The following is a 13623-nucleotide window of genomic DNA, read 5'->3' on the forward strand; positions in this document are numbered from 1 at the left end:
ATTAACTCTCCAGTAAAGAAATTAAAAAAAAGCCATCTAAAATAATTAAGAAACAAATGTCTTCACGCCACATAATATAGAAATAAGTTATGTATTCATTTGACAGATTTGCAAAGATGTAACTGGAACTAGATCCTAAGAGCAGAGAGCTTCAACTGTTTTCTCACATTCTGAGTCTCAAATGGAAAGCAAACATTTCAGATAGGGAATTTGCAAAAATGCACAGGATGCTTACTTAAGAGTGTATTGCTTCATAGATAATCTTCTCTTGATTTCTATTGTAAGTTTGGGATAGAAAAATACTGTGCAGAGACATGATCTTTACCTGAAGAAAAATGAGCATCACATTCGACAGACTCAGGAGGGTCTAGGTTTTAGTATCAACAGCAGACTCACTCTTACCATAGTGAAAACCTAGTCTATGGTATGGAAAAAAAAATTTTTTTCTTGATGATTTCATTACTGATAGCCACTAAAAGTATCTTAAACATCTCTACACTTATATTACTGATAGCTACTAAAAGTATCTTAAACATTTCTACACTTACATTTTTTTAATATTTATTTCCTTTTTATAGAATTTCATATTTATTTATTTCCTATTTATAAAATATATTTATTTTATAGCCCTTGTTTTTTATTGTTATTGTAGTTGTTGTTGATGTCATCGTTGTTGGATAAGACAGAGAGAAATGGAGAGAGGAGGGGAAGACAGAGGGGGGGAGAGAAAGACAGACACCTGCAGACCTGCTTCACCACCTGTGAAGCAACTCCCCTGCAGGTTGGGAGCCGGGGGCTCGAACCGGGATCTTCATGCTGGTCCTTGCGCTTTGCGCCAAGTGCGCTTAACCCACTGTGTTACCGTCCGACTACTTACACTTATTTTTTTAAATGAGTAACTTCAGAAAATCACTTCAATGTGAATGACTTAAATGTTAGCAACAAAGTTTAAAAGTGCTCTTACAAAAGCAATGTAGGGGGGGCCAGGCAGTAGTGCAGCAGGTTAAACGCACATGATGCAAAGCGCAAAGACCAGGGTAAGGATCCTGATTGGAGCCCTGGGCTCCCCACCTGCAGGGGGGTCGCTTCACAGGTGGTGAAGCAGAATTGCAGGTGTCTCTCTTTCTCTCCCCCTCTCTGCCTCCCCTCCTCTCTTGATTTCCCTCTCTGTCTTATCCAACAACAACAACATCAATGACAACAATAATAAAAGGGCAACAAAATGGGAAAACATGGCCTCAAGGAGCAGTGGATTCACGGTACAGGCACGAGCCCCAGCGATAACCCTGAAGGAAAAAGTCATAAAAGAACAGAAGAGAAGAGAAGAGAAGAAAAAAGAAAAGAAAAACATATAGATGTGTAAAATATCCTGTCCGAAGGCATGAAATCATATGGGAAAGGGAGCTCTGTTGTCCAGGCCTATCAAGTGTACAAAGTAATTAGAAGCCAAAATGCCTATTCTGAAAAACTTCCTCTCTAAGGAATTCTATTCAGTGGACTGGCGTGTTGCAGGCTAAGTGTATATATACGTATATATCTTTCCAAGTGTCCTAAACATACTTCTCCTTTCCATTCCTGAAACATATTTGTACCATCATCTTTTGCCTTTAGATTCACTCATTCAAGAATGCTTCATTTAGTTTTACTCAATATAATCAGTAAATGTCCACAAATAAGAAATCTGTTTTATTAGCATGATGTGTCCACAATGCACAAAACAAGCTCGTAAATCCCGAACATACATCAAAACATATCGACTTAGAATTAATGTATTTTCCTTAGAGGGCACATAACTTGATGGCCTACCAGTTTAAATCACTGAGGAGATAGCATCTGAGTGTATTTATGAGGGAAAAAAAAAAAAATCTCAAGACAACTGGCATTAATATACGTGAGAGGAGCCCTTTCTGACAAAGGTAGGAAACACATTTCTTACTCTCTCTTCTCATAGAATCCGGCTTATGTCTAATACTGTATCCTAGAACGTTTTGGTTATGTTTCGCGTAGAACACAATATAAACATTACAAATCTAAGTGAGGGAATAGTGAAGTAAATCTTAATTTTGACAGGGAAATAAGATCTGGGCATTTGGAAGCATAGGGGAAATTAGTCAAATTAAAATATGGTAGGATTATCTTTAATGTTTCCTGAAGAAAGACAGTAAAAATCCATAGCCAGAGGCAAGGCTAAATTACCAGCGCTTTATTTCTGAGATCATATTTGTCATTTATATCCTCAGGAAATATTCCTGGTAGGTCCCATTTTCTTTGAACAATGATTTGTCACCAGAGCATTGAAACAATCTGCAAGTTACCATGTTAAAAAAAAAATGTAGAACTAAATACTTTAGCTTGGTTGTTGATAATAAGATTATACAATACTTAATAGTTCTGAGGTAAGCAGCACACTCTATTGTAATGGCCCAGGTCAGGCTTAGATCATTTACCTTGTGACCTTCATAAAGTCACACACCTTCAGCTTCAACTGCAGCCTGAAAGTGGTGTTCGTACTTGCCCTGCCAACTTCACTAACATACCTGCGATTTTAATGATGCCACGTGCTCACCAGTACATTATAAACCTCCAGCAATACACATAACACAGCTGCTGGTGGAGGGAAGCGTAAGGAGTTCCTATTCTGAGAGGAACTGAATAAGGGATCTTTGTAGGGAATTAAGGGAGTATCCGATTGCTCCTGTTTCAGAAAATGTTTTCTGCACACACTGACACCTGCCCACCCCCACAGGAACCATGGATAAGCAGAAAAGATATTTCTTCTTAACAAGCTAATCCCTCAAAAGTTCTTTGGAAGATAATGGAAGTTTACACATTCAAGGAGAATCAGTTCCGTCATTTGGCTGTTGCAAAACTGTCATCCCCCCCCACAGGGAAAAAAAAAATGTTCTCCTAAAAGAAATTTAAAATTAAAAATTGGTCTCAACAGTTCTTCCCACAAATCCATGTCCATTCAGTTTATGCCACTGCCCTACAACACTGTCTGACCTCTGCTCCTCTGGCTGTCTTGAATGATTTAACTATCTGCCATGGATGCTGGGGCAGACTACCCACATTCCTTGAATATTCCTCAGGTGAGGCACTGAAGAACTTAGCTGCTGCACACCACAGATGCTACAGAAGCTGGCCTCGGTCAGCCTGCGTGCGTGCCCTTTATAACTACCTGGTCTGAAAAACTCCTTGCTTCGATCCACACTCAGGGTCTGCCGAGCAAGTTCAAGCAATAAGGAGATGTGAGTTTGCTAGGAAATATTCAACCTAGATAACCTGGAAGCCGTTAGGAGTTTAGAGAGTCCTGAGGAGCTGAGTGTCTCAGTGAGCTTCTCTGTTCAGTCCTGCTTTCTCCTCTAGGCTGAAGATGCTGACTGACCCCCAAGGCACGTCCTCCTGACATAACTCCAGTATCCATGACTGCTGCCCACAGAGCTCACCTTGCTATGCCACCCTCCTTGAAGAGGTGACTATTTTCACTTGAATTCCTTCACAATGCTTTCTTTCTACCACATTCTGTTATCTATCACATTAAAATACAGAAACTGTAGACATAATATTCAATCATCAGTGATCTGCAGTCAATAATACAGAGACCAATGGTACAGTTGTTACTGGCATTAAATGATGCCAACATAAAATTTTTAAAAAGTCACGGCACAAAGACTGTATTTTACTCAAGTGGTTCTCCCTATGGAATGGAGAGTAAGAACGTAACCCTTAAGTGAGGTCACGTGCTCATGCGCAGTTTAGACACTGGTTTCTCTAGTTTACACTGGGTTATTTCCTCTATAGCATACCTTGTTTAAGTCTTCAATTATCTAATTTGTTGATTGTGGGGATGAATGGTTTGCTGTTGGTATGCTTTAAAAAAACCCCTTCTGTTTCATTTGGTTTTATCCCCCCTGCATTCTATTTAGATAACACTGTATTCTATTTACATAACCTCTGTTAACAAGCACCACCCTCCCTCCAAGGCATTGGTGGTTCAGTGGTAGAATTCTTGCCTGCTCCACCCCCCTCTCCTTGTCACACCCTGATTTTCACCAGTCACTTTTCTCTCCACCCTCTCTACTTCACATCCTGTTCCCACCCTACTGGGCTAGTATATTTATAAGGACAAGATTGTTTGTAGTTAGTTTAGCTTAGCTCGGTATAGATTGCACTGCGTCCTGCATGAATAAAGAGATACTGCGTACAGCTCAACCATGAGTCCCTGGTCTTCTGTTACCCGCCCGTCAACATATGGCTCCTACAACGTGGGACCGGACCTGCACAACTCCCAGATAAGTGAAGACCTACCTATGCACTATGGTCTTCTCTTCTACTTATGAAGAGGTTTGCCAAAGCCTCTACTGTTTCATCATGAGACAGTTACTCTGTCTCTGGAACATTTTGCTCTGGGCCACACTTTGTTTCCCTGACCAGGAACTTTGGTTTCTTGTGACCCTAATCATAGAGCTTGGGAGATGTACAGAGATTTCTCCTTGGACTTTCTGGATTCCCTCTCCCATGTTTCCTGAGGAAAAGGACTACATTTTGCTCCAGGCCACAATTTGGTTCTTTATGACCGTGATCGTAGACCTTGGGATATGCATGGGGATTTCCCCTGGGACTTTCTGGACTTCTTCTTGAATGTTTCCCATGGAGAAGGACTACTCTAGTTTGAGGAGCGTTCTCCAGTACCCTGTCAGTCCCCAAGAATGGAGACACGTGGTTAGTTCTACTCTCCTGATTGGATTCTTTCTTCGATGGGAAGACACTTTTTAAAAAATGGGTGCCTGCAGTCCTGCAGGAACAGTCAGAAGCATCCTAAATGGAATTTCGAGGAGCTTTTTGGACTAGGACTGCTACATGGTGAGATCTGTTTCGTAAGAGAGTGATTTGAATGACTGAATTTTTGTTTGACATTGACTTAAAAAAAAAAAATGCTGGACGCAGCCATGATTTCTAGAGACATCCAGAAACAATCCAAAAAATTGTTTTTTCCCTCCTTTGATTTCTCTTTTACATCTTGACATGAATCTGAAACGTTTAATCCTGAAAACTGTATGAGTTATGGGCAGGGCAGATAGTGCAATGATTATGTTAATTATTCTCATGCCTGAGGCTTCTACCCTGGTTCTTCTGTTTACCTTTCCACATTTTATTGAGTTTAAACTGTTTAAACAACCTTAAAATCATACTAGAAAGGACTTCCAATTATAATGGAGTTATCAATTATAGTAAACTTCTAATCTGCTACAAGTTTTGTTTGACAAGTAAGTGAATTTCAGCTGTCAAGTCTTCACATGAAAAAACATCTACTCAAATGGAATTCCTGGAAATCCATTTGGATCCTGTTCTCTGACATCGCCCATAAGATGGAATGACTACAACACACCCCTGGAAACCAATGATGTGACCTGCAGGACCTGAAGAAACAGATTCACAGACTCCAAAGCTCACTCTCTACAGAAAAGCAGAATTCTGGTGGCCGACATTCCCCATCGAGACAGACGTGCAGCGTTTCATCCTCTGGCATTTTCTTCTGTGGTCAGCTACTTTGGACTGACACCTCCATCGGACTTACTGGTACATGCTGCTGTGTTTCTCAAAGACTAACTTCAGCCAATTGCCTTGAGACTTTATAGACCATGTCCCCTCGCCTGCAGGCTCTTCCCCAGAGGCAGAAATCTCCCCCTCTTTATTAGGTTATGCCCTCAGAGGCATGAAGCGCCCCAAGAGGCAAGAGATGCCCACAGAGGCAGGCAATGCCCTTTGAGGCAAGAGATGCCCCCCAGAGGCATGAAGCGCTCCCAGAGGCAAGAAATGCCCTTTTGCCTGCTAGGCCTTGCCCTTTGAGACAAGAAACGTTCCCCTTGGGATCACACTGGTTATTGCTGCTCGCCTATTTTGTTTTCCATGTCTTATGCCAGTTCTTTTGAAAACGCCTGTACGATATAGGTTTCTGTTCACCCCACAATCCTGATACTATGACCATTAGTTAAAAAGAAAGGGGGAATTGTTGGTATGCTTTTAAAAAAACCCTTCTGTTTCATTTGGTTTTATCCCCCCTGCATTCTATTTATATAACCACTTCATTCTATTTATATAACCACTTCATTCTATTTACATAACCTCTGTTAACAAGCACCACCCTCCCTCCAGGGCATTGGTGGTTCAGTGGTAGAATTCTTGCCTGCTCCGCCCCCTCTCCTTGTCATACCCTGATTTTCACCAGTCACTTTTCTCTCCACCCTCTCTGCATCGCATCCTGTTCCCACCCTACTGGGCTAGTATATTTATAAGGACAAGATTGTTTGTAGTTAGTTTAGCTTAGCTTGGTATAGATTGTGCTGCATCCTGCATGAATAAAGAGATACTGTGTACAGCTCAACCATGAGTCCCTGGTCATCTGTTACCCGCCCGTGTAGCCAGCCCAGCGAAAACAACAGTTTGCAGCTAATACACCAGTTGATACCCAGCAAAACAAAATAACTCAGTATATTTCAATCAGTTTGCCCGGGTCATGCGTTTTTGATAAGCATAAAAACCACTTTAATTTGAACAGCTTATACCGTCTTCCTCTACATGCTTATCAGCTTAAAACTAAGTAAGGGTTTAAGTAAGCTCAGTTGTAAAATGCTCTGTGACCAGACACTATTCACATATTTATAGGCCAAACAAATTGACTTTTTTCCCCCCTTCTCATGTCATAGCCTCTAATGGCCAATCACAAGCACTCACTAGTTCTCCAGTATTTAATAACAATCTCATCTCCTCTTGTCTTGACAAGGTCTCAGGGCAGTGTGTATAAGGAGGGCTTATCCACATCCGTTTAGCTGCTCACTGCAGTAATCACTGGATGACAACAATTTTTTGAAGGTGCCTTTCAGACAGTATAATTCAAGATAAAAAGTATCATGGTCCCCCCCCCCATTTTATGTACATAATGCACAGACCCGGTAAGAGGCAGAGCAGAGGTGAGAGCAAGAGCCTCACACCTACTCTCAGCACTGTCAAAGGGGATGGCCATGGGGTTTGGGCTTTACAGACACTGGCATGAGGTCTCCAGCCATAGACTTAACAGCCGAAGGGCTGCAGAGTGAACCTGCCCTTCAGACGCTGGGTGCAAGTCCCTGCCGTGAATCTTTGTTTAATATTGGGCATCCTTAAGCCTGCTGATGAGGCGGGTTAACTGGCTAGAGATCCAGATTCAGTTTGTCACTGGAGTGACTCCAACATAAGCTTGATGTTTGGCTAGTGAAAATCAGGATCTCAAGGACATCAAAGATCCCCATCAATGCTCATGAGCACAGAGAAAGAAATTCTTCCTCTAGGAAGAATTCACTTAAAAAGTTCAAAAATGTTCTTAGTGGCAAGAAGTAGCTATAAGGATTCAGTGAGACAGACGCAGGCATGTTCTCAATTTCCTCTGTTAAAAAGGAATCAAATTTCTCCGTCACTATAGTTCTCTGCCTTATTGTCATGCATTCCTTTTGAAAGCAGAAAAGGTTACTACTGGCTTGTATTTTAGTATAAAAGTGCTGGTTTGACTGTTGACTTTCTTATTTCCCTTACTGATGGAATTCAAGAACCAAAGACAGAAAGAGAAAGTATAAAGTGAAGCTTGAAGGTGTAAGTGTTATATGTCAGCAGAGCCCAGGGCTCTGGGGAAGGGACACTGGGAAGGAGGGAGAGCAGGGAGAAGGAATGCTGGGAAGGAGGGAGAGTAGGGAGAAGGGACACTGGGAAGGAGGGAGAGTAGGGAGAAGGGACGCTGGGAAGGAGGGAGAGTAGGGAGAAGGGACGCTGGGAAGGAGGGAGAGTAGGGAGAAGGGACGCTGGGAAGGAGGGAGAGTAGGCCTTGTTGCATGATGACTGGAAGAGGGATAATTTGGGGGTGGGGAGGGTTTGATCTCCAGATTTGCCTACCAAGGAAAATGAGAGGTAAACCCACTAGTAACTGTGCTGTAAACCCCATCTTCAAGAAAAGGTTCCGAGAGCATCGGGCGGCACACCAGGTTCAGTGCACATAGTACAAAGATCCCCATTCGAGCCCTCAGATCCCCACCTTTGGGGGGGAGGTTTCAGAAGAGGTGAAGCAGGTCTGCAGGTGTCTCTCAGTCTCTCTCCCTCTCTACCTCCCCCTCCTCTCTCAACTTCTCTCTATCCTATCATATAAAATGGAAAAAACGGCCTCCAGGAGCAGTGGATTCATAGTGCAGGCACAGAGCCCCAGTGATATCCCTGGAGGCAAAAGAAAAAAAAAATTGTTTTGAAAGCACTATAGAGGTATAATCTTCATATCGTAAAATTTACTTCAAGTATGTAATTCTTTTATTATTATTATCATTTCCATCAGGGTTATTGCTGGCACTGTGACAGCGCTGTGTGCCCACCTCAGCTGGTGCCCATTCTCTCTCTCTCTCCCCCCTCTCTCTTTCCTTTATTTTTTTTAACTGGTAGGACAGAGAGAAGATGAGAAGAGAGGGGAGGAAGAAAGGTAGAGAGACAGAGGAAGACCTGCAGACCTGTTTCAGTGCTCAAGTGCTTCCCTGCAGGCAGGCAGTGGGAGTTCCAGCCCATGTCAGCGGAGCACGGTAAGGTGTGCGTTCAACCAGGCCCGCGACCACCTGGTCCCCCCAGCTACGTTGCTCTACTATAGCATATGTGTAGAATTGGGAATGCGTCATGCCCTTGGTTTGCACACTTAAATTATTTCTACCATAAAATAAACACATTTAATTTGCTTTTAACCAGATCAGAATCATTGTCTAAAGCCATTTTTTTGCTAACTGCCAGGAATCGGGATTTGATTAAGAATTTATGGAAAAATCAATTAACCTTTAGAACACTTATTGAAAAAACAAGCAATGTCTATTTAAAAATCAAGAAACCAGTCTACTTGGAAAACTCTTCATGGTATGAATTCAGTTATCTTTCATTTATATTCACACACACACATATATATAAATATATATATATATGCGCTATTTATTCATGATATTAATAATCTCAAAGAAAAATCCAGCCTCACAATCACACGGCCCAAATAAGTTATGACCATTCTCTGTGAAGGTACAAAGAAACACAAGTAAAATTATCTAATAAGAGCAGCATCTTAAAAGAATTGTTAATAGGCTCTGAGTAAATAAATGACACAATCTATCTGTCAATTTCTTTGTGTCCACAATGAGAAGATCACCAAGTTTCTATCTTGTTTAACCTTCAGAACTGGACTTCTACATGGGAAATTTGAATTGCAGCAAGAGATTTTTTTTTTAACAAACACATACCAGTGTAAAATATTTAGAATGAGAAATCACTGTTCTATTTAAAATCCTAAATACCAAACAACAAACATTGTCTTCATTCTGAAGATATAATTTAAGTAGGTAACATTTTGCTAAAATTGACATAGAAATAAGGAATAGATGAGTCCATGTCTAGAAATTTTGGAGAATACTTGTTAGTTCTGACAGCCAGTCAAAGATCAAGAAGACCTATGAATAAGCCCATTAGGATGCTCACAAAATTCACTCCTGTGCAGTTCCAATTTTATTAATGATGATGACACAGCACTTGGCTACAACATAGCATCTTCCTTTGCCAGCAAGAATCTTTCAAAAGCTTTGAGAAATCCCCCAACTTTTAAAGCTTCCCTCTGTAATAAGATTTCACTGAAAGTCTAGAAAGCCTCCAATTTTCTGAAACGTCCTTCCCAATTTGTATTTCCCAGAGTATACTTAGAACAGCAAAGGATGAAAGTAGGCATCTCAAATGCCAGGCAGAAAATCAGTAAGAACTGCTCTTAGGTTGAGATACAATTGCGTAGTCAGAACGACCATTATAGTTTTTTTAATTCATTTTCCTTGACACTCCCCTTGAGATCTCAAAAGCACTTATTCCAATCACCACAGACTGGAACACCATCACAATTTGACTAATGGAACGAACACAGCTGTATGTAAATCTTGACACGTCTGGCCTGTAGAATAAAGATTACCTTCTACATGGAAACCACTGGTCAGTACAAGTGAGCCGGGGGGGGGGGGGGGGGCAACTCCTTCATTGTTCTCACCACTCAGATTCTGACCACGGGCACAAAACACAGAGAAAGATACAACTGCAGGAAACACTCTGCATCTCACTTTGTTCAAGGCTGCCTTCTTCTCCTACATCTTCCCATAGGTCTGTTTATCTTAGAGCAATCTTAACTGCTTCACAATCTGCCCACACACACACACACACACACACACATCTCTAGAGCAGATGTTAATGTACCTAGCAATGGCTTAACAGACAGCAGCAGGAATAGCCAAGAAAAGTTAAAGATGTAAGTCATCAGCGAGCTGGAATAATAAGAATTGTGTGTAAGCAAGTTAAACACTCAAGCAAGTCGCTTCAGGGACACAGTCACATGGTCACTTGATGAAGACGAACATTAAGAACATACCTGCTTGACCAGTGGTGACGCTGACAGCAGCAAAGAGCCTCTGCGCACGACTTAAGTCAGAAACGCCGTTCACGGCTTCCACTTCAAAGGTGTAATTTGCGTGGGCCAGCAGGTCCATAACGGTGACATAGTTATCTTCCAGCCCCGACTGCTGAGGCATGTACCCAATGTTACTCCCACAGGGGACACACTCCCCTTGCTCCCAGCTACATCGTTTACACAGTACCCGGTAGGTCACGTCGTTTCTTCCTCCATTGTCCGCAGGAGGACTCCACTCCAAACTTACTGTGGTCTGGTTGATGTTGAAAATGAGGTTCTGAGGTGCGGATGGAGGTCCTTTGGGAACCAGAGATAAACAATGAATAAATAAAAGTAGAAGAAAACAATCTGAAGGGTGTGCTTGACACGTTAAAAAAAGACTGGAGCAAGGGTCATATACTGAACCAGGTCGGACTCTGGCTCTCTCTTCCACAGAAACGTTTCATTACCTTAGTACAGAAGTTGTAAAAAAAAAAAGAAAGAAAGAAAGGAAGAAAGACAGGAAAGAAAAGAAAAGAAAAGAAAAGAGAAAAAAAAAAGCCTCCTTGAATTTACTTGGCTTGGTCTATTTTCCACTGAATGCCAACATGACATGAAAACAGGACAACTGCCTTTGCCCTTTTTTCCAGGGGCTTAGCTATGCCCCCCCACCCCCAACAAATAAAAAGAGAACAGCTATAGCACCTAAAGAAATTCTTGTGCTGTATTTAAACAATCTTCCTTTTAATTGCATAACAAAGAATAAAACTATTCATTGTTACTGTGCTCAAGAATGATTTACAACTAGGATGGCTTAGGATTACTTCTCTCAAACACTCATTACTTGAAGCACCAAGTGGTGAGATTTGCTCAATTTTTATGATGGAATTTTAACTCGGAAACTGTTACTTTTTAATCATAATTCATATCCATGAAAGAGAAATAACTGTTCCACCTTCTTTATGATTCTGATTAGACGAATGCAAAAGATCTATGAAGTCTTGAATTTGTAGCTATGAAAACAACAGCAATGTTGATCACAAATACATCTTTTGTATATTATTGTTTCATTGTCTCTCACCCTGGAAGACTGTTAAGTAATTAAGACTATATCCAGGTATTCAACAACTGCCACTAGGATGACAAAAGGAGTCAAGAAGATCAGAACGTGTCTCTTATGTTGCTTTTCTGAACTTACTTGTGCAGGCAACATATGGTGGGTCAGAGGGAGCCCTGTAGTACCCATCTTCACATTCACATCTTGAGGAACCCTCTTTATCAGAAAAACTGTGAGATGGACAACGAGAGCACTGAAGATCCTGAGAGGAAGATTTGTAGAACCCGCGACCACAGGCTGGGTATGCAAAAGAGAAACAGAGAAACGGGAACATGAGAGCAAGTAGAACTCGTTTTAATGTAATATCTGTCCAAGAACAAATAGGATATGTGATTGGTAAAGAAAGAGCTCATTATGTTAGAAATGCGTTTCAATGTACATCAGCCCACTTTTACAGTAACACTCTATAAAGCCAAATATTAAAAACCAATGATACGACACACTTGCAACTCTGCTTGGCTTAAATCCAATGTCTTAAGCCCAAAACACAAAGGTAATCTATTTAGACCGAGTCTGAGGGCTTTGTGTCATTCAGAGTAACTTTGACTTCAATACAGTGAGTATGTTTATAACAATCTGTAGAAGAGCACTTCCAAAGTTATGCTTTCTCAACTTAACAAATATATTTGTAAATCACTTTTTTATGAGTCAGTGTGACGCGTGTTGAAAAACATTCATTTTTATTTCCAGGCTAGCAATCACTATGGTGGAAAAAAAAAAAATTCATCTGAAAAGACAACATAGTCCCTTCAGATCCGTAGGTGACATTATGCCAATTTCAAACAGTTAACGCCTAACTTTCTAAGGCAAGGTATTTTTTTTCCCTCCTAGATGGACCTATTGGCTAGTAAGGAAACATTATGAACAGAAGCTTATTACATCAGAAGTAAGAGAACATCCACAGTGGTAGACAGACGATGACGGACTCTCCTCTGCTGAGGAAGGTTACACACAGCACTGCTCCCAGAAATAAGGAGACAGGTACAGAGAATATCTTAACCATCTACAAAAGTGCTTGTGCTGATTTAGATCATTTCTGCAATTAAATCAAATAAAGGGATGATCACTTATTATCATTCATCATTTTATATGTTTATCCTCAATAAAATTTAGCAACTTAAATCACTATTTCATATATTTTTTATCAACTGAGATTGGTGTAAGTGCATCTGGTATTCAGTTACATCCAGATGGAATGCAAACTAGTAAATCAAAGAGACAGATCAGTGAGCACAGGGCATGCCTTCAATGCAGCTGAATTCAAAGTCCCTTATTGTTTTCAGTGTGGACATCATTCAGGGACTTAACTCTATTTTCACTCTTGAGGGGAAGAAAATGATCTCCTTATAGAGCTGGTATATTTCCATGCAAATAAGTTGACGTGTCTCCACTTTTGTTCACATGGTGAATATTCAGAGTATAACCCTAATGTGATTGAAAGTGCAAAAACATCTTTTGAGCATTGAGAAAAATGATTTTGCTTGATATGAACAAAGCGAAAGAGTTTAGCTAGCTTCGAAGCTTAAAGACATGCTGCATTGCCTCCGGTAGAGTGTAAGTATTTAAGCAGAACTACGCCTGTCTGACTGTAACTGTCTGACTCACTCCTGCCCTCAGAAGTTAGCTCCCAATGGCTGGCTCCCTCGGTAAGAAGAAATAACATGAATGGATTAGGCAAGAAGCTTAATTGATGGCCACGTATCCTCAAGTAGTGCTAACTACAAATCCAAGGCATAGAGAAAGCAATGAGATTGATTACAAAATAAGACGACACTAATAAAACGGTTTAGAATCTTTCTAAAGATGTCATTTTGCCACAGAACAGAACAGCAGGATAAAATATGGAGCATGCATTTCTCAATAGGAAAAAGTCCTTTAGTTCTCACTGTATTTTACTGTACATATTATCAACAATGTGTGGAGCAGAGCAGTGGTCATAAAACAAAGTGCAGTGCGTCATGTACACCCGGAGGAGGAGAGGAGAGGAGGAGGAAGCTTGATGCAGATCTAAAGAAATGTGTGTCAGGGCTGGGTACTGGTG

At 41.0% G+C, this 13623-nt stretch overlaps 1 protein-coding gene across 7 annotated transcripts in view; it reads right to left on the bottom strand.

The window, feature by feature from the left end:
• The window catches only part of EPHA7 (EPH receptor A7), a 234920-nt gene that overhangs the window by 154274 nt on the left and 67023 nt on the right, over positions 1–13623 (bottom strand). For all 7 annotated transcript variants that reach the window (XM_060188665.1, XM_060188664.1, XM_060188663.1 and 4 more), the window contains exons 4-5: positions 11664–11819; positions 10448–10783 (exon numbers count right to left, since the gene is read on the bottom strand). In XM_060188665.1, the coding sequence (XP_060044648.1) occupies positions 10448–10783; positions 11664–11819 (492 nt within the window). The remainder of the gene's footprint in view (positions 1–10447; positions 10784–11663; positions 11820–13623) is intronic.

This window comes from Erinaceus europaeus, chromosome 4 (genome assembly GCF_950295315.1).
Source record: "Erinaceus europaeus chromosome 4, mEriEur2.1, whole genome shotgun sequence".
NCBI lineage: Eukaryota > Metazoa > Chordata > Mammalia > Eulipotyphla > Erinaceidae > Erinaceus > Erinaceus europaeus.